The sequence below is a fragment of the Sinohyriopsis cumingii genome, chromosome 1, assembly GCF_028554795.1.
Source record: "Sinohyriopsis cumingii isolate HCF-2022 chromosome 1, ASM2855479v2, whole genome shotgun sequence".
Classification (NCBI taxonomy): Eukaryota; Metazoa; Mollusca; class Bivalvia; order Unionida; family Unionidae; genus Sinohyriopsis; species Sinohyriopsis cumingii.
In genome coordinates, this window is record NC_142961.1 from 128,939,810 (window position 1) to 128,963,073 (window position 23,264).

The following is a 23,264-nucleotide window of genomic DNA, read 5'->3' on the forward strand; positions in this document are numbered from 1 at the left end:
ATACATACATACATATAGATATACATATAGCCAACAGACATACATACATGCATACATACATACATACATACATACATACATACATTCAAACATACATACATACATACATACATACATACATACATACATACATACATTCAAACATACATACATACATACATACTCAGACATATCAAGATACGTAAGCGATACGATGCTTAAATATAATTTATTCCCATATAAAGAGCAAATAGGTTCAGACTAAAATTGATAAAATCTTATATAAAGATCGTTCCTCTAAGATTCATTTATACAATTTAGTAAAACATCCACAATAAACGATGACAGTTGCAAAGTATGACCACCTTGCTTACTGAGATCCAGAAGATGTATTAACTGCACGAGTATTTTCCCCAGTGCCTGGTCTAGATTGTATTTCAGTTCATGACATAACATTTGTATATTGCTAAACACATATCAAATGTCCCTGGCGATATTTCAGTTTGCGTATCGTATAGGTAATCAATATTGGATTAGAGAAACAAAACAACATAATTCCATCCCTATATTATAATAACGAAGACAGAGGCTTAATTTATTCTCTGCAAAAGACCGTCTATGCGCTATATTCTAAGCTTGGCAATACAGATCCTTGAGGGTATTATGAAATAAAGGAAAAAGACTACGGGTGAAGAAGACAATCATATTTCATCGCTTAAGGACAGAGGAGCAAAGGAAGAGACAGTAATATAGGAAGACTATCTGCAGCCAATTTGCAGAAAATGCTAAGGAAATTGATATATATCATTTACTATAATAATCACTTGCTAGATCATGGTTATTTGTCCTTTGTTGCTTTTTATTCTTAACTTATACAATAAATCAAGCTTTGAGCATGAGCTTTCATCAAATCATACGCTCGATGTGTTGTGTATATAAGGGTCTCAGTGGCTAATGCGGATGGTCTGAAATAATTTGTTAGCCAGTTAAAACAACGGGAGACAGAGTAGTTGCAAAAATGTTTATGAAGTGACAAAGTGTAAATGAGAGTAACTGTACTATTGACGGATAACCCTTGCGTCTTCAAGTCTCCTTGTGCAAGTCGAGCATCCAGTCAAACAGCTCACAATAGGTTTCTACTTCCTGAAGTTGGATTTTTCACTACGCATATTGGCTGCACTCTCTTATCGCTGTATAACGCATAACGCTATTAGGACATAATTTTTTAGTACAAGTAATAAGATTGAAACTTTCTCTGAATTGTATTAAAAGCAAGTTGATAAATTATATTGAAAGTAAATTTCTATTAAAATACATTGAGATTGAATCCATTTATTTGGGTATTACAATTATATACTACGTAATACAGATTGCGCCCCTGTGATCAAGTTCGAACCGTCTATACATACATTTCCCTTGTATCCTAAAGTCGGCACACGAAAAAACTACGTGTGAGGTACCGCATTGCGGAAACCTAAAAGAGTCATAAGCTATTACTAATCGCGATGACGTTGTAGAATTGTCTGTCTGATGGCGTACATGGATCTAGACGATAATCTGTAAGAGGCTACGATTCCTCACTTGCGATTCTGGCCATCGCAAGGATCTAGGCGCGCGCCTTGTTTGGCGTTGTCTTAAGAAACTGGTATATAAAGCCCCAGCCACGGACTGACACCAGTTTGTTCTGGCCGGAAGCTCAAACAGACTTTTGTCTTTGCAGGTAAGGTAACCGTCTATGTACAATTTTCCATAGTATACGACTTTTAGTGTTATAGGAATGTTTAGCGCTAAGATGTTAACCTAACATCAATATGTTTAAACATTAGATTATTCTAATATTTCTTTGCTGTTGTTTAATAGGATGTATTGGAAGGTTAATTTGTTTGAAGAACTTGTATTTGCTTGTTATTATATTATTGGTTGTGGTGGGGGCAGCGTTCGCTACAGACTTCATACTCAGTGATGGTTAATTTGGAAATGAGGTGCTCTTTGGGTTGTAGAGATTAATATGTTGACATTTTGGAATGAATTCAGTGGGGTATATTTCGGTTAAGGTATTGGTCTGGGATACTGAATTTTACATTCTTTTGATATCGTGAATTTATTCGACATTTAATTATCTGTATTGCATTCTACACGACAGTTGTTGTACAAGTATGGTGTTGGTAGGTGAAAGAATATCGTAGTTTTATGTGTATGTCTTGTATTCGTTTGGACTTGTGTTTTGATGTTGAAATAAGTTTATATGTTGAGTATTTCAATAGAGTTTTGCTGGCCAGAAGTTCAAACATAGTTTTGTCTTTGCAGCTCGACCCCGTGTACTCTCTCATGCCAAGATTCCCTAACATGTAGCTGTATTTACAACATCAACATGTGACACCTCTTTCAAGAGCATTGAACTTCCTTTCTTTCTTTCTCTCTCTCTCTCTCTCTCTCTCTCTCTCTCTCTGGTTTTGGAAACAGATTGACATAGAGTTTACGATGCAAATCTCCTCATAAAAGCTGCTGGAGAACGAAACAAATCTCATCGTAAAAAAGCAACCACCGGATTCAAATCGTCATGGCATATTTTATCAAACAAAATAAAAGTTCTCAGAACATTATTCCTGATAAATGTATTGATTTGAAGGATAAATCCAACCTTATTAATTTATTTAAACGGCAAAAGATAGATAGATGGATAGATAGATAGATATATAGATAGATAGATAGATAGATAGATAGTTAGTTAGATAGATAGATAGATTGGTAGGTATACTTTTTCGCAAAAGAGAAAGAGATTTCTTGTAAATGATGAATTATACATGTTCCCTACATTTCCTCTTTGATGGCAAGGTTATTTGTTGTAGAAGCAAACCAATACAAATCGTTGCAGGTAAAATTTATAATTATCCATTGATATCGCAATCACACGTCCAGCCGTAAGGAGCTAACTTTATATAATGCACACCAAGAGGTCATATAGTTGCACACGGTATTTAATACTTAATGGAAGCAGCAGTATCATGCGTGGAATCTACATGAGAGCTTTTTAAAGCATCTATTGCAATTCATAACCAAGCGTTCATCGGTATGGCGAGGAGACACAACGTATAAGCTGCCTTTATTAACCTATGTAATTTTATACATAAGCCGATAAATGCTTGAATATAGCATTAACAACATGACTTTATTTAGAGTACTGTCGTGACATTTGCATTATTCGCAATATGCTTGTCAATATACACATTGCGTTCACGTATATATACAAAATTTGTTGCGAATATCCACAATAGTTTTTCAAACATTCAGTATATATATATATATATATATATATATATATATATATATATATATATATATATATATATATATATATATACATATATATTAGATAGCATTTGCAATATGATTGCTATTATTCTCAGTAGTGTTGTCAGTATTCGCACCATGTCTAAAATACGCGCAATATTTTTCAGGTACAAGCAATACTTTGCCATTATTGTCAACTTATTTTGGTAACGTGGTACGTATATATGTAGCTAGGTAGGTAGGTATCTCTGTAGGCAGGTAGTTAGGTAGGTAGGCAGGTAGTTAGGTAGGTAGGCAGGTACTTCTTTCTTTTTTATGTATGATATAAGCACCTTTGTATGTGTCTTCTCTGTTTAATTCTGCATGCAAGTCGGCCAGACTTTTATTAACACGCAAGTATATGTGTATTTTTTGCTTGCATATATGTATGTAGGTGTGAGTGTGTATGCATTTAGGTATGTTAGTAGTCCTCGTCCATCATTAACTTTGAGCATACAAAGTACGATGGGGCCCAGTGTGCCTGAGTGGTCTAAAGTGCTCACACCGCTCCGGGAGGTCGTGGGTTCGATCCCGGCTGAGTCATACCAAAGACTTACAAAAATGGTACTAACAGCTGCCTCGTTTGGCGCTCAGCATTAAGAGGTTAGTGTTAGGACTGGTCGGCCCGGTGTCAGGATAATGTGACTGGATGGGACATCATGCTACTTGTCTGCGGCATGATGCCCCAGTGCTAGACATCACTATAAACTGCCACACTGCAGACATCGTAGCGATATGACTGAAAAATTGTTAAAGCTACGTTAAAAATCCAAATCACATCACATCACATCACTAAAGTGCTCACCATCTCGGATCACTGCCGTATCAATTTTTGTCTTCTTGAGTTCGAGTCCGGGGTTCTGCCAATGTGGGTGCGTAAGAAAGCTTGCCAGTAGCTTCTCGTTGGTCGGTAGCTCCTTCCTGGTTGTTCCTCCACCACTGATACTGGCCGCCATGTATACACTATCATGTGCTGAAAATGGCGTCAAACTCACAACAACAACAACAACAACAACAAAGTACGAAAAGGTGAAACATTCCGGTGTTATTGCAACGTTGTCATAGCAATGTTATGACATGGTTTGCATCATAACAAGAGTGTCACCAATACTGTGAAGATACGCCTACATCTTGGGGTATGAGATACGAATTAGGTGTAAGGAAAAGACAGCTGTTCTGACTGGAGCAACGAATTAATTCATCGTAAGCCTGATGCGCTATTTATACAGTTTTTCGTTTGCTGAGTGTTCGTGAGAACATGCCCTTTTGAACTTTACCATGGCGATCGTGTGTACCATCTGCGCAACGCATCCAATATTGATATAATAATACTTTTTATGTTCTGCAGCTTCCTCCAAATCTAAATCGATGACATTTAGATACGAGAGAAATGTATTTTGTGCTGACAATTGTTGATTTTTACGTGGGGGGCAAGTGTGCTAATAGATCCACACCGCGTTATAACCGTAATGTAGAGGTGATTGTCTGCGTGACAATAGACTGTCGCGCGTTTATGTAAATATGCTCTTTATAATCGTATTCGACAGCATGAAGGGTTTTTCTGGTTTTCCAGCTTTTTCGTTTTAATAAAACAAGGCCAGATTCAAACAGCTTTGCACAAATTCTAGTTTTAACTTGGCATTTGGATAAATTCATACCGGTTAAATGGAACGTATTCCACAATATTGTCACCTATTTTGTCCCAATCTATATTCTGCTACCGATTTGAAAGACTCTCGCAATATTGTGAATATTACCATTAAAAAAGTACATCCATAAAGCGGGGCTTTGAAAATGTCCAATAAATAATGACACTTAAGTGAATACTGCGCATGGATTTCACAGATATTTTGTTTCAAATGATAAGTTATCGTGCTGACATATGAAACATAATAAACCGCAGATAATATACTGACTGCGCGATATACATACATACACACACACACACAAACACACACATATTAATATATATATATATATATATATATATATATATATATATATATATATATATATATATATATATATATTAGAACTAACATGGCTTTTATAATGTTGGAATAAAGCAATTTGATATATCAGTGCTATTGGTATATCAAAGTGTTATCCGTCCATGGCGCTATAATACTCAGTAATGCGCATATATATATATATATATATATATATATATAAAATGCTCACAACTGTTTGCTGTTGATTTAAATCGGTGGTGAATTTCCACACATTAATTTTTAGTGATGTATGAAATAAACGATAACAAGTATTAATAAGCCCCTGTTCTAAATGAATTTTATATGGAACATAATTTCATCGCAGTCTATTCTGCTTTCCATTTTCCGCTCCCCTCTCATGCATAACGGACAAGCTACGCAGATATAAGGAGTGAGACAGAAAAATAATTTGTGGTGGATGAACACCTTGAAACTGATCTTACAACAAGCAACCTACAAGAATATGGTTTCATCGTGCAATGATATGTGTACCCTTTCCTTGGGTGTTTTCGACGGTGTTTTTATAATCAACAACACAAACTTGCAATAGCAAGTAAACAATATACGGTAATATTTTTGGTTACAAGGCACACATACTGTAACATATTCAATGCGTTATTATTGTTGTTGTTGTTCTGTTCGTAGTTGCTGCTTCTAAAACTTATGAAAATCGATTATCTTTATTTACATATGAAAATGACCAAAGGCCGCATTTTTCTACCCCCTTTATATATTTCTTTCTGTGTAACATCATAGCAAGATACGGGCAAAAGTCATGAAATGTTGCAAGTAGGGGATCTTTTGCTTGGTTTTTCATTTTTGTCCTACGACGATGTCTCTGGAAGTATGAAGTTTGGTAAATGTTAAGTCAAACTGACAAAAGAGAGAGAGAGAGAGAGAGAGAGAGAGAGAGAGAGATAGAGAGATTTGGGGTTTTAACGTAGCTTCAACAATGCTATGATGACTGCAGTGTGGAAGTTTATATTGACGTCTAGCACAGGGGCATCTTGCGGCAGACAGTTTGCATGAAGTCCCACCAAGTCACATTATCCTGACAGCAGGCCGAGGAATCTTAATACTAACCTCTTAATGATTATGACCTAACGACGTAGCTTTTAGTTGCATTTTTATAATTGTTTGGAGAGAGAGAGTGAGAGATAATGTTATGGTCAATAGCAATGTTGATTAGAACAGAATAATGATCAATGGTAAATATATTGAACCTTTCAATTATTTCTTGTTGGTTCGTCATGTCGCTTAGTTTCTACGCTACACTTATTTCCTTGCACCAGTATGTGAATGGTTGAGCGTTCTATGTTTCGAGTGCTCTGCTTTCTTCTATAAACTATATTTCGCATTTAAATCATGAGTGTGTATCATATTGATTTAATCAATGTGAACAAAAATAGAAACTAAAAAATAAATAAAACAATGTGATTACGAATAGCCACAAAAGGCATATAACTACATTTTGTAGCGGACAGACGCGGCAGGGATGTGAGGAGATCATTTACTCGGTCAATGCACGGTTGTCTGAAGTAAATCTTAACTCCGTTCAAAAGGCAAATCTGTGTATTTGTATGTGATATAAATACAATATATGTATAGTACGCATGCTATATAACTGAAACCAACTCGTTGTATAAATATCTCATTAAAAAGAATCTCGGCAATGCTCGTTTCGTTTCAAAGAAAACTATATGCATCTCGTGGTATATTAGTGATAGACCGTACATACATACATACATACATATATATATATATATATATATATATATATATATATATATATATATATATATATATATAACCTGAAAAAATTATTAATAAAATAGTTATATAAATATTACATATACTATATTCAAGCAGAAAATTGGCATAACCATTATATATATATATATATATATATATATATATATATATATATATATATATATATATATATTATCCATATTATAATCAAGCATCAGATCTCTAAATATTGTGTTGCTGTTCACTGCATGTGATGCATAGTTCTGATAGAAAATTTTTGTTACGTCAGACTAAGAGCTAAGTAAAAGTAATGAGAAGAGTATATACTGATCTTTTATAGTTTCTGTTTTTGTATTGTTTTATGCATGTATATCTGTCAGTTTTGAATGTACGTATACATGCATGTGCCTGCGTGCGCGTGTGTGTACGTATCTATGTATTGTGTAAGTATGTATGCCAGCTTTCTGTGAATAGTTTGTTTTGCCAATAAAGGTATTCTGAACAGGTGAAATACCTTAATATATATCTTTGTATGCATTCAACAACATTTCATTTCGTAGTCACGTGTAACAGTTATGTTTACCTCGCGCAAAATCACTAGAGCAGACAATGAGTAATTTACACATGATATATGGGCAGATATTGACAAATATGCAGGAGTTATAGAGGTAATTGCGTATTTAATTGACAGCTGTTGCTGTGGCGGCTGATACAACTTACAACTAGCGATATTCACTTGAATTACAGAAGCCGAGGCTGAAGTATTATATACAGTCTTAGCTAGAGATGTTTAGATAACGTAAAATGTGACACGTCATCGTTCTCCCAAACATATTAGGAAGTAAACTGGAGTATCTTATTAATCTTCACTTCGTGGATGCTTGTTGGCAATGAATCCTTTAGAGTGGTCGAAGAAAACTAAATCATGCTCCCATTTTAAGTCTACATGAAATGCTTAAAATCCCCATTAACACCCGTTTACTCATATCATGTAGATTAGGAGATATCCCGGGGTGAATAATACATAAACATAAAATTTAGATGATACTCTACAAGATCATTTCCGAAATTAAAATTAAGGGATAATTTTTATTATTGATTGTTTTTTGCACTTCCTTATATATATATATATATATATATATATATATATATATATATATATATATATATATATATATATATATATATATATATATTTGAGATACAATGACAATATATTCTGGGCATCTCCCAATCACATTCAACAGTAAAACAACCATGAAAATGTGGTTTGTGTTAGATGGAATAGCCACTGAACATAATACTCTAATACAAATGTGATAATATATTATTAGCACAGACTATGAAGACAAGCCAGCTCTTAAATCAATCATATAGTTATTGTTGGACTTTCAGCTTGTCTATTAAACGCAAGATTCAAACAAGTATTTACATTGCTACACAACGTTTCTTACTAATGAAAAACATATCCTATATTCCTAGATATATTACTGACATCCTACTTTATTTACTAATGCATACATATACCTTGTACTAGACCATAATATTTAACCACGTCTTTTACAACTCAAATTTCAGTGAGACGGTTTAAGACCCTCAAACACCTTACTACAGAAGCACTAACATGTTAGCATATTGTTCAGGACATAAGTAATACCTTATCGTATTAATCGTTCTTTATTGCCGGTTTGTATGAGGAATCATATCCAGTCCCTTTATACCTGGCGTGTACATCTGCCACCGAAGAATACCTTTCAAAGCATGACACACAGGTGGATAAGATTAACCTCAATTCAATTGTGCACATTCGGGAGGCAGTAAATATATGCAAATGAACGAATCTGTTATAGGATGGACGGGAAATGTGAATATCTATAGTCTGTATTAAAATTATACAGAGTTGGCGTCAGACACTCTCTCAAAGTGACAATCGCATTAATGCATGTTGCATGTAGAGAAAACATCTCTAGTTGTCCTCAGCTTAACCCACACCTATGTATATAAGAAAATTAGTTCATTTCATCCAAACATATATCACCTTTAAATAATTATCTCATGATCTAAAAGAAAGACAAACTTATATCAGTAAAATCAAAGTGGCAGTTTGTCAGATATTTTGCCTCAAGGTTGTATTTTCATATTTAAGCCAAGCTGTGGGATCCGTTTCCATAAACTAGACACACTACCTACAAAAATAACAACTACTAATGCAATAACCTTCTTGACAGCCCTTCTAGTGGTGATATGAACTTAAATAGACAAGATTTTTGCACATGTCAAAGAAGTCAAACAATGTCGCACATAAAGAGACAGTGTCATTCTTCTCATCTGAAACTTTTATATTAAAACATTCATAGTGATTGTTACCTTGTTATGTGTAATTTACATGTATTTTGTTGTTCATCAGGCAACACATTGTACGGAGATTGTAGGAAGCAAATTATGTAAATTTCTGACAATGTAAAGCTATCTGATTTTCGCCTAAGGCTCATTTCTTAATTTTACCTGATTAATGATTTACGTGTTGCATTAATACACAACTACGTCTGTCTTAACGTTCCTAATTAAATATTGAAATATATCCGTGGGGAAAACATATATTTCCATAATGATAATATCACTTTGATCGCCTTAGATGCGATATCACACATGGTGCTATGTTTTTCAACTCCTTTCATTAATTAGTTGCCTTTGTGAGATGTTCTATAATAATACTTATTTACACAATGTAAACAATATAACATCCATTATTCTTCTTTACAAATTAAAATTTAGGAAATAGTATAATTCTTTTCGTAAACTCGCATGCTGAAGTTTAATCTTCTACAAAATAATAATAAAACGTAGTGATGATGAATACACATTTGTAGAGGTTTGTAACGAGCATGTGCACAGTCGCTTTGATGGTGATTTTGATTTGTTGGCATATGATAATTCTAAAAATAACAAAATTCAGAGGCGACTCATTAACACATTAAACAGTTTATTATTTAAAAGGAGCTATTTAAACAAAGAGGAAAAAAGGTAATGCCTCTCTTATAAAACTGTACTTGAACTCCGAACATCATCTTAGACTTGCACACTGCTTACTGTTATGCATATTTAGTTTGCATTGTGTGCTTGCTATATGTACATACTGTTGGATACAGTTATAGTGCGTGCATGATTGTTGTTTTGTTTGCATGTTATATGTACATATTTGCTTAGCGTTGAGTTCAAGACTACCTTTCATTATGGCCTTCGAAGATTCTAAAAACGAATTTGTTAACAGTGTGTGACAGATTTCAGTTAAGATGAATGAGTTTTGTTTCGCTTTGAAAATGATACTGCGATGTACCATCAATGAATGTTGAAATGAACAATATCACTTATTTCTTCCTAAAGTTAATTCTTTAAAGTTATTCACTATTGTAGTCAAATATAATTTGAAAGGAGTTATATATTTAAATTATTCATATAAAGCATCCAGGACTTATTAATAGATTCGACTATAGCAATATTTTGGAATTATTGTAAATTATTTCCAAAACAATCTGGATTGCATCATTGAGATATATCAAGACTGTACAATAAATGATTCATGGATGTTGGCAAATCAGCACATTCAAGACTGGAATTCATTCGATTGGCTCTATATATTTTGAGTTGAGTGAGAGATTTTACGACTATTGGGATTTAATTCACAATGATGTAAGGTCCATTCAATTGTCAGTTTTTTTAACTTAGATAATAACAATGTTTCTTGTATTTAACTACACACTGATTTTGCTTGCTGTTACTCTGGTTTAGACCACTGGGTTGTAATAATCCAGCGGATAAATTATACAACCTTATCTCGTCTTCTAATTTTAGTTTGAGTTGCAATTATAAAATATTTACAATATTTCAATGCCAGAGACACCATGCAAATGTAACTAACAAAAAACAGCTAAATTCGACCTGGAAAGGCAAAAGACCAAAGACTGCAGATCCTGGATATTGTGCATAATGCCATAGTAATGTCATAACACTCTACATTCTCTGCAGAAATCACTGTGGATGATATGGGCTCTTCACATTGGAACGAGGAAAAGTAGCTAATGTGAACCTATTGCAAATGATGTAAATAAAAAATGTAAAGCGCATAAAAGACGATCCAACACTTAAACACTTGATGTCAAGTTATTTTCTTCTGTTGTGTCTAGTTTTGAGTTTTTGAGTGTTAATTTTATTTTTCGGATTCCAGAAAAGTAATTCGTTTTTTCTGGAAATAGTTCTGCATTCATAAAGAGTTCTTGAACAATTACATTTCTTAAAAATGTATTTGGACTTCCAAATATGGAGGATCAATTATTGTCTTTCTGCAAGAACTGTATATTTCAACAAAGTGCAGGTGACATAATAGGTCATCGCCTTCCATCTTGGATTCTTCGTCGGGACTCGAACTTGAAATCATTATGACCTTTTATTATTGGGACACCTAAAATAGTATTCCTGGTTTATTCTTGGATTCTTTTTGGATTTTATTCTTTAAACCGTAAGATCTTATTTTTTCCATTTCTTTAGTAATTTTCGGGGGAAATAAATAATGTGTTATATTTTCCAAAGCTTGTTGTGTACACTCATTCTTGTGTTACTGTTTATTCGAGCCTAAACACGTAACACACCAATGAAGACAATTTTAAAGAAATATTCGTGAAAGCAAAAACTAGCCAAGGCAATACTGCTTCCTACACGCCACAGCATGAACAAGGTAGTATGATACGTCAAAAACCATTCAATGTCCGTGGTCTCTTTCAGATCAAGGATAAGAATTAAGACTAAACTCACATAATTGGACATTTGTGATTAATAGCTGAAAAAAAGGGTAAAAACTGATGCACTGAGATATTTTCGAATGTTCCATATCTGTTTGCCATGCCACATAGGATGATGACGATACAAGAATTATAATGGGTATACTTTCATTCTGTTTCAACTTCCATAACCTCAGCCTATATCAAATTTAAAATAAAAAGAAGCCATTAATAATCTCGATCTGAATATCAGTTCACTATGCTTGAATGTCTAATTTACCAAAGAGGACAAACCAATCCAGGCGCCAGTGCAAGAGTGACTCGCGTCTACAATAGTATGTAGTCATTCTTCCGATAAGTGGATTTATGCTTGAATAACAAAACTAGTGAGGATCACGATGGGTTCTAACACTAACCGAACAAACGTGGACAATCTTTTGACGTGCGAAAAAGAAGCCACGAGCACGGTAGGAAAACTTAACAATATGGAAACATTCAAGAGCACGACAACGATAGCAGATACTGATGCAAATCACAAAGGTGGAGTTAACGACAGCTAAATTAAAATCAAGCAATATTGCAGTTTAGAAGTGATGGGTGATCTGCACTTTGACACATAGTTGCGCTGTGTGGAAGTCTTACCTAAGTGGGAATAAACACCAGAAACACTTTGAACAGATCGACAGCCAATAACCCTCTTTTGACGAGGGGAAGTAGATACATTCACTATTGATACTGAACTCGGATCCAAGATCGAAGATCATATTTACAAAGGACAGCTACCAGGAGCCAGCCTTAGTACATTGGCAAAATTAGCAATGTGGCCCACAAAGGAGTCGTCCATCTAAATGCTTTTAAATTCCAATAGTTGAATGTGCCCAGAAAATGACGTCAACAGAGATGACATGACGTTGTGCAACGTTAAACCTAACTTTCCCCCTAAAATATCATTGGGAAATTATTTGAAGCTACATGATTGGCAGATACCAACATCAACTGCTGTTCTTCATATGAAGATGTTTCAAGAATATATGATATATCAGGATTTAATTTCACTCCAGACCAAAGCAAATACGAAGAACATTTACTTTTAGTAAAATCAGGCCAGTTTTGTGCTTGTTTGAAGCAGATCTGGCAAACATAGTGATCGTCTTCAACTATGTATAATTGTACAATACTCTTGAAATCTCCAGTTTGAGAGAAATGATCATATACAATTAGAAGAACAAAGAAATGATTAGACACAAAAAAAACCTATTTGGATAGGCGAGGACTATGATTTTTGTCAAGAAAGCAAACCACAAAACTAGAATTATGATGTCAAGATGGGCAGAACCAAAAACACAGCATTCGTGGTCTAGTTTTGCAACTGACATGGCTGCATGAATTATAGAACTGGTTATAGCACAATTATTAGAAAACATAATCAAACCTTTGATGATGAGATTCAGAATTAAAGCGGGAGGAGGCATGAAGAGGCAATGACCCTCGTCTCAGATAATACAATTTTGAGAAATAAAATATAAACATGAGAGAACAACATTCCTTACATACATTGGCTATCAGAGGAAATGTTATATCTGCTTCCTTCAATAATGTGCCTATTCTAGGATCAGACTATGTGATTGCTATACATTGCCTAAGGTGTTCTGTTTGGATGAAAATCATTTTAGTAACCATATTTGAAAATAAAACCTCAGATATGATCCACTTGGTCACCGGTCTAAACATGTCATCTCAAATATCCAACTTTGATCGCATAAACTATTAGGAAGTCATTTTGACCTCATTTCGAAAATTAAACGTACACTTTGTTCACAAAATTGTAAAATTATTTGAATTGAAAACAATTGAAACTTAATGAATTGCCCTAAATAAATATGTGACACAAACCTATTTGACTGATAGGGAACTTCCAATTTAAACAATTGGGTTAAATTTGGCCTTTAATTAGCCATTTTTTAATCAGATAGTTCCTGATGACGGTCGGATCTTTTCCAGCCGTGTGGTTTCCTAGACACTACATACGAATATATGGGCTGATTGCCACTTGTCTAGTGAACCAAATGCCTAACGGCGAGTACGCACGGAACCTGGGTGTCTTCATGTGTGTTGTATTTTTCCCACCTGACATGGAACGTTGCAATACAGGCAAATATCAGCCATCGAGTGCGTGTTTGGGTCGATTCCTACTATTCTAGCATATATGAAACGTCAGCAGAGGTTCTTACAACCACCCAAAGCAATGCAAATGTGACAGGCCAACAAATGAAAGCCTAAGACCGGTGCTTGTACGCTGCACTGAGTGTCGTCAGGTGGTTGGACTCTTCGCACATAAAACGTCCTAAATCTTGGCGACAAATACACTAATTATCCAGCATCAATCCACGCATCATTTTTGCCTATATTAGGGCTTGTTTGAGACTTTTTGGTAGAGGAACACGTTTCGAAGAACATCGTGTCCATTAGTCATTATCGCATGTTGTAATGCCCTAAGTCGTCGTGTAAAAATGTTTAAAGTTCGGTGTCATTCAACAAATGTCCATATTTACCATATCTACCAAACCATGATTATGTTGTCGAGCTATTCTTTGGCACATCATATGTATACGATACAATTTAGATTGACATTGTCTTTAGAAAACATTGTCTTTTCAAATATCTCCGTTAATACCAATATTCACACTGTCAAAATACAGCTTGCTCACAGTGAGATAAAGAGATTATACACCAGCTCGTCCAATGTAATAACGTCTTTCCAATTTCATTGTAAACACAGCTATAGCAGAATCCACTTTGAGTGGAACGCCTCTCAGCAACGGACCGGTCACTCGTCTCTTTCATCGCTCTTTAATACATATACAAACATCAAATGGAGTCATTCAGTTCCATATGCCGATGACAGATCCTTAAAAACTCATATATATTCTCTGTGTGTGCGTAAAAGACAGAATCATTATTGTTCATCTGTTTTTGCGCTTGTTTGTTGAGTATATTTACAACATAAATTGTTTGATTCTATAGTATTGTAGGCTTACGTACAATGCATTATTTACACCCAAGACGGGGACGATTTACTCAAAGTCCTCTTGCTTTCTTTTGGCGGTCGGATTCTAATGCTGCCAAGCACGCGTATATATGCTGAGCGTATAGCATTTTCCTGAGCATATCTGCTCTTCACCTAGCCTTTCGTATCAGGAACGCCTAGCCTATAATGATTTCTCGCTGACTATTCTTTCCTTCGGGGCGGTTAATACTCTGTTTCATTGATATGCATATTTAATTAGTATTCTTTGTTGAATTTTCGTAATCGCTATTTGTTATTTATAATTGTTATTTGTACATGACCTTATTCCAAATTCATTTCATTATGTACATGTCATTGGTTAAACAAGATAATGGTTATCTTAATCAGAGCTAAGGACTTTGATATTCTAGCATAGATGGAACTATTGTGCCTGACGTTTACCACAGTTTATATCATAAGTTTAGTAATACACCTTGTCTTGTTACAATTTCGAAATTTTTTTCTAGAATGGACACTTTCATTGAGTTGATAGAGAGTTCAACAAATGATAATTGTGACATAGATCAAGTAGAGAAGTACATAATGTTATTTTCTGGAAGAATGACTAATTTTTGCTGTAGCATGTTGCATCATAATCATTATTGATGTCTTCAGTTTTTTATTTTGGTGGAGTAATTTTTTAATAATGTTATTATGCTGGAATTACAAAGTGAAATCTAATATTTTGGACTGAAACATTAATTTGGAATTATAATAAATTCAACCCAAATCATCTTGGATGATGTTATTGTGATATAACGAGAGACTGCTGGCTCATCACCATCTTGCCTACCTCTACAGCATATCAACACAAATTGGGATAATTTACTTTGAGACGTCTAGAGGAGCTGAATTATGTTTTCAGAATTTTAATATTACTGAATGAAATCTTCTTCTACATATCTATCCCAAATATCGATGCGAATTGGTTTGTAAACCTTGCCGAAATCTTAAAATAAGTAGTGCAGTCCATATAGCAGGAGTGCACAACCATTTTCGACCAACGGACATATTGCACATTTTAAGACCGCTCGAGGGCCTCAAACACATTTTGTTAATATAATTACTGTTCACAGGCCAGATTTCTGTGTTTTAATTTGACCCGAGGGCCGGACAAAACACGTGTGCGGTCAGGATTCGGCCCGCGGACATCGAGTTGTGCACCCCTGCCATATAGCTTGTGATAACAGATTCATAATAAAGGTGATACACCTCTATAATGAAATAACTGTGACACAGACATGTATGAAATGAAATACTGTTCTTTAATAGCCTATCCCCATACTTGGCACCACGCCCACCACCCAAACCTGTTTGGGAAATCTGCGTCTGTATTCAAATTGTGTATGGATGTAATCAAGGTGTCGGTAGTACCGCATAAAGTTTGCTAATATGGGCATTTAACTTATTACATTAATATTGCACTGACCATTGTATACTCGAACGTGAGAATAAAGCCAACAAGCAAACTTTTCTGATGTAAGGGCATGACATACTTTACAATATATGTATGCTAACGAGTTACATAGTCCACGTTAAGTCATTTTATACGGTAGAATCTAGCTATAGGCAGCAATGTTGGTACAAACAAATCTCTAAATTACTATATAGGGTATCCTCACAATTCAAATAGTTTTAGTTATCTTAATGTAGGCCTAATGTCAATATAACCACAGTCTGAGAGATATCTGCTCCGGTTTGTAATCAATAAAACACACTTGACCCAGCCTTGATACTTCCATGTTCCCTCTGAAATATTTTCTTTCTGCAGACAAAAAGGGTTATAATTAGGAAAAGACGAATTAACAAAGTAATGGGACTATGACTACGTTACGAAACTTGTTTTCATGTTTGCTTCTTTATTTTTGTTGTGGATGAGCACTATGTTACAGAAAAGGTTTCCTTCATTTAACCGTGCAGTGTTATAGGACACTCCAATTGAAATATAAGCAGATAATTAGTTATCTACGTATTTTGAGGAAAATCACACGCGTTCTCTAATCCTCACGATGAATTTAACTTTGTAAGTTTGGTTCTCGGTACGTGAATTAGTGTACGTGCACTCTCTATTTTAGGAGGTTGGTGGAAATATTAATTTAACTGGGAAACATTATGTTCATATTACAAATGTAGTAGTATGTTGTGAATTTGAAATACATAGTAAATAGTGCACCAATGCATATGATCTATATTACATCACGGGGGCATGATATAATTTTACGTTAATCTGATACTTTGATTAATCGATGGACATGAACACGTTTATAAATACAGGAAAAGATGCTGCATAAAGACATGCATGCATGCATAAATAAATACACACACACACACACACACATACGTACATAGACTGAGTAATTGCAATATGGTTGGGGAAGTAAATTGTTTATAAAGAGTTTATTCTTGCGACAAAGGCAAAGAACTTTAGCTTGTGATGACACTTTGTTTCCTTTTATTATTATATTGTGCTACGCCATATTCCAAATTTGAAGAAGTTTATTTAATAAAGTGAGTATATAGCGATGATTGTGGGAATATAGACATGATTGGAAATGTTACATATACTCGTGTCAAGAAAATACGTACTGCTGACGACGCTGGACCCAACAGCTTTGTTTAGGCCCAATGATGGTAATGTGAAAATGACAGCTAGTGAGTTAATGTATTTACATGATTGTGTTCATTACCAAAAATGTAACGAGTCAGAAATAGACCCTTAAAAGCATTTAGTCTATTCGCACATGGTTCATACTCCTATGTTATTACGATCTTTCAAGCGGGCGTATTGTTATCCATATTTTGAAACTACAAGGACAACATCTCTTACCCCAATTAGTCTTAAACCATGTAACATAAAGAAATAAAAGAAATAAGTTTAGTAACATTAAAAATAATTTATATCTTTAAGTTCCAAAGTAAAATTCTAAGATACACTTAACATATCGTAATTTACATGGAAAATAATTTTAATTCTTTGAATTTGACGCCCAAAATTATAGAATGTTCCGAGTGAATTTGAATAGTCTTAAATGTCCGGATGTATTAAATATTCGTAAATGTACTGATATACAGATAGCCTTACATGTCTTGATGTGCGATAACGATGAATCCATAATGTCATAACAATACCATATATATATATATATATATATATATATATATATATATATATATATATATATATATACTCTAAAATTACGCTAACAAAGTTTGGCCTAGAACAGATTTCACGGTTAAGATTTTTTTTACCATTTACAATCATTAAACATTCAGGTATGCAAGCACTCCATAGACTAGGACGCATTATCTTTCTTGATCTCCTGACCTCGTTCATATTGTAGAGTAAGAACACATTACTTCAACAAGTCTCTCTCTCTCTCTTTTCCCGAGAACAAAATATACCAATATAAGTAATATTCCAATGCTTACGTAATGATTAATGTCATTCACTGCATAAGAGATATAATGCTGAGTTTATTGGTTCCAGTTAAATTATATTAATAAAGGATTATTGGAAACTACACGCTACTCTCATATGAAGGGCAATTTTACATGTTACATTTGTATCGATTAAATTCTTCTGTCACTTCGTAATACGGTTTAGCTCCCAGTTGAAGATATGTTGCAATGCTGTCTGTCGTAACCTACTTGCCTTAGTGGATAGATATAGTGTTTTTTTTTAGTCACTAAATAACAAATGGCCGGGAATCTTTTTCAATTGTAGTTAGTCAATGATGTTGATGAGTTAATTCCGTCACGTGTTAATATAATAACCATTATTTTAGCTCACTAATACACCTTAATAAGCAGCACGCGTAAGCAACACTTATACGATCAACCTACGGTCCTCTAAACTCATTTTGTGAAGAACAAATTGTCAAAGCAGATGGTGAGGGCATATGAATTTGTCTGGTTTTATTTACTCGACTGTATCCTTAAGGAAGAAAATCACATATTATGTATGGTAGGATAGAGACGAACAACTTATTACGTTACCAAAAATGTTGAAATAAAAAAAAAATAATAGTAACCATTAGATTAGGCAACTACCCTTTGATTATGTATAATACTATGTTACCGTCCTGGCATTCTAGTACTTGTTATCCCCTACTGACCTACTGATAAAAGTAAGTTTAAGGTGATATACATCATTTGCAATATATCTCTTGTTTCAAGTAGTTGAATTTAGTGATTGACAATATTTCTGGCTAAAACTGAAATATCAACAAAAGATAAGTAGAGTTAGAACGCTTATTCCTTGCTATCTCATTTCTCAACCTAACACTCCCACCCGAAATGTCGGGGTGTAAAGGTCTTAATGCCTTGCTGACAACCTACAAATACACCAGGTCACTCAGTCCGTGTTGCTTTAATAAGAAATCCATTATAAAGTGTGTACACATCCTTATAGAAACAAACCTGATGCAGATACGTATAAAGTGAAATTCAGATCTTTAATCGCCCTCTCGTAAAAAATTTAATACTTGTCTAAAATCACCTCCACCCTGCCCCTTATTCTATTAAATGATGTAAGGACTTACTAAATATTTCTAATATACATAAATTGTGAGTATATTTTATTTGAGGTGGATACTTAGCTGATGAATAAAAAATTTAGTGAATATTTTACCGAAAAAAGTAAAAACAAAATGCTAAGTTTTCTAATGTAGTGACCATGTAAACGATGTTCAATCCAATATAATATTTGATTTAAAATAGATCCATAGACAGCAACGAGTGATGTTAGCAAAACTCTAATTTCCAAAATATTGTGTACGTACAAGAAATACTTATTACTTAGTATTAAATGAATAAAGAGCATTTGACCCCAAGTTTGATACTTCCTGGTTCCCTCTGAAACGCATTTTAATCTGGGGACAACTAGTTCTAATTGGATAAAAATATATTTTTGAAAGTTACGTGTAGCTTAAATCTAATGTAAGCAATTGTTTTACTTACAGTTTCAAGTGTATTTTTCTTTCATTTTTCGTTCTGAAAAGTACAGTCCGACAAGAGGGTGAACTTATGTTCAGTACAATGCGACTTTAAACAATTCAGCTTTGATCACAGATATATATAATGACATATCGAGAAAGATAACTAGATATCTATGTATTTCACTGCATTCTGCGTGTGGTCTCTCATCCTAACTTTGAACATAAGGTAAACATTTCGGGCATTATTATTAGAATTGGGCTTCATACATTCATATTTTTAGTAGCTTGGTGGACGGATTGTGTTAATAAGGCAAAACCGGATGTATACATGCATGCATACATTCACACACGCACGCACGCACACACACACACACACACACACACACACACACACACACACATACATACATACATACATACATACATACATACATGGAGTGATGGATGGGTCTGTCAAATGTTTATGACGCCTTTATTCTTGCTATTAAGCCACCCACCATTTGCCAGGGATAATGCTTTTCTTATATCTTGTTACACAATATTGCAGAGTTAAAGCAGTGGTTTTATAAAGTAGAATTTACCTACAATATCCTAGATGCTACAGATAGTTATGTGAACAAAATAAGTGCTGCTGGGTCCTCACAGCAATTTTCAAGCTCATCACGCGCATGGTGAAACTAGCGGTGCATGATCGTTCTTGCAGATCTTTGTAATCATTATCAACAGAGTAATTTGACAGACAAATCAATTTGACAGCTTCCTTCTTTGTTGTTTCACACATGGTCCAGGCTCGTACGCTCTTACGATCTTTCAAGTAGACATATTTGAAAGCCATAAGGGCAACATCAATGCAGTTGTGCTGATATGTACAATATACAACATACCACTCAAATTCAAACTCTTATTAAATAAGTTGTTGTTAAATTAATCCGATTATGTTTCTGCTCAGTATTCTAAAAACACTATTATTATGACTAGGAGTTTAAAAGTAGTAGGAGCAAAACATAAAGAAATTACATGGAATTGAAAAGATTAACACTATTATAAAATAAATTACTCATTGACCTTATTACTAATTGATATAGTCCGGTCGTAAATTGGTCAATATAGCTGCTGGTTTGATGTCGCAAGGTAGGGAATTCAAGGGACATATCATACTTGCGTAGCAAACAACTGCGTACGTGACTGAAAAATGATGTAAGTGTATAATGATAATGAAATCAGTCCTTTAACATACAAAATAATTTCAATGCTCAAACACTATACATATTTACTTCATCTTGCACATTATGAAACAATAGAAGAATTGAATATGATTGTTTCGGTGTTTATATTAAGTGTATTTAGTGTTCCGTAATATGTGTGGTAAGATACATGATATACCACGAGAATATGGAATAACGCATTAATCTCTTGCAAATTGTTTTTAATTCTAAGTGTGAAAACCCTCTCGCGTATAAACCTGAACCACAGCTACTCAGTTCGTAGCAGAGGATACAAAAACAGCTTGTCTTGGTCAGACTATGACATTTGAAACAATGAAATTACCCGTAACAGGGAATAGATAGATAGATAGATAGAAAGATAAATAGATAGATAGACAAATATATATATATATATATATATATATATATATATATATATATATAGAGAGAGAGAGAGAGAGAGAGAGAGAGAGAGAGAGAGAGAGAGAGAGATAGATAGATAGATAGATAAATAGATATATAGATATATCATTGACGTCAGATTGTTTTGGAATGTATAATTTTTTCTGATGTTTCACCAGATACATTTTCGTAATTGTTTACACACCCATTGTAGACACACATAGTACTACACTCATCAGGTTCACAATAGTGTATATTCCACAGCACTTGCTCTGGACGAAATATATTGTACTTAACTAATCATAAAAAATGTTTTCTCTACAGATAAAGACAGAGTCCACGGTTTATGTCGCTGACGATAATAAGCCATTTGATGGTACGGCAACACGGGTAGTTTATTTAGTGCCGAGTAAATTGGAGTACAGTGTCTTGCACACTAGTATAATACTCAGGCTGATCGTTTAGTTAAATTGAAGAAGAAAAAAAAAACATTCTCGATCGCAAGCCTGGCAAGCTAACCCCCAAACTTTGTAAATGTTAAACTTACTCGGATATCCACACACATAATCTTTTCCGCTGCCTGATTGACTTGATCATCCTGTAAACTCTTTATCTTCATTATCCATGGTTCCAATATGTTAACCCTATATAAACCTTAGGGGATCGATCAGTTATTTCCATTCTCTTTCCTAGCGACATATATTGGATTTCATGAGTTGCCTCCCATATAATCTAATTCCAACTAAACAATAGCGTGTGATATCGATGCTTTGTATATAGGCTGAAAATGGTGAAAGCAGCTGACGTTAAAAGGATAACATCAAAAGTATGACGTCGTACCGGCTAAAAGCAGTTTAGAGGTGTATATGAGTGAAGGGGTGTATTTGTATAAACGCGGACAGGCAGTGGGAACTTACTTATTTACCAGTTCATTCCAGTTGTATATTCACCATGTCTCCATCACGCAGGAACAATTTGACGCCACTTCCAATTAAATTCACAGACCCGACGCACATAACTATATGATCGATCCGCTAAGATGTAGGTACAATTAACATATCAAAACCTGGTCAGGATATATTGCACTGCATAACATGTAAGTTCCCAATACGGGGTAAAACGAGCAGGAATAAATGATCATTTCATTCACGTCTATCCAAAGTCATAAAATCACTAACACATTTGATTTGACGACCAATATAATGCAAAATTTGCTGAAACACATCCATACAGAAATCAGCCAGTAAAGTTTACCTTGTCAACTATTATATCACCAGCGAACCACTTTAGGAAGCAAGTAATAAAGCTAATTACCATACATTAAATCCTCATTTGCTTTATATAAGAGTTAGTATAGTACTTGATTTTCAAACGACAATGTATAATTTGAATTCAACTTACCTTTTCTTCTCCACACCCTGATCTTCTATATGACTAATACTGTACATATATTAACTCCTAATCCGCGGAGATAAACAGAACTGATAATGTTAGAGTCATTCTGATTCGATTCACACTTATCACTAACTTCCTTGTTATTATCCTCCCACGAGGTCTGTATAATGATTGGAAACGTGTTGGTGATATTATAAACATAGTATCCATAGTTCCATTTTTTCATTAGCATTTGCTATCTAAGTTACTACATCTTTCCGAAGAAAACGCACACCTCGTACCGTGATGTCTCAGCCAATCTTCCCATCATTAAATTGACCATTGTTGGAGTTGTACCATATGCTGATTAGAAATATAAGGTTGCGCCTACTGTCACACAATAATGAGTCACAGCAATGACCATATTGTGTCAATTTTTAATTCAACATGGG

General features: G+C 34.3%; 1 protein-coding gene across 1 annotated transcript in view; it reads right to left on the reverse strand.

The window, feature by feature from the left end:
- LOC149807847 (uncharacterized) overlaps positions 1–22,901 on the reverse strand; it is a 149,675-nt gene extending 126,774 nt beyond the window's left edge. The window contains exon 1 of the mRNA XM_089971378.1: positions 22,840–22,901. Coding sequence (XP_089827504.1) covers positions 22,840–22,886 — 47 coding nt within the window. The 5' untranslated portion in view covers positions 22,887–22,901. The remainder of the gene's footprint in view (positions 1–22,839) is intronic.
- Positions 22,902–23,264: the final 363 nt, after the last annotated feature.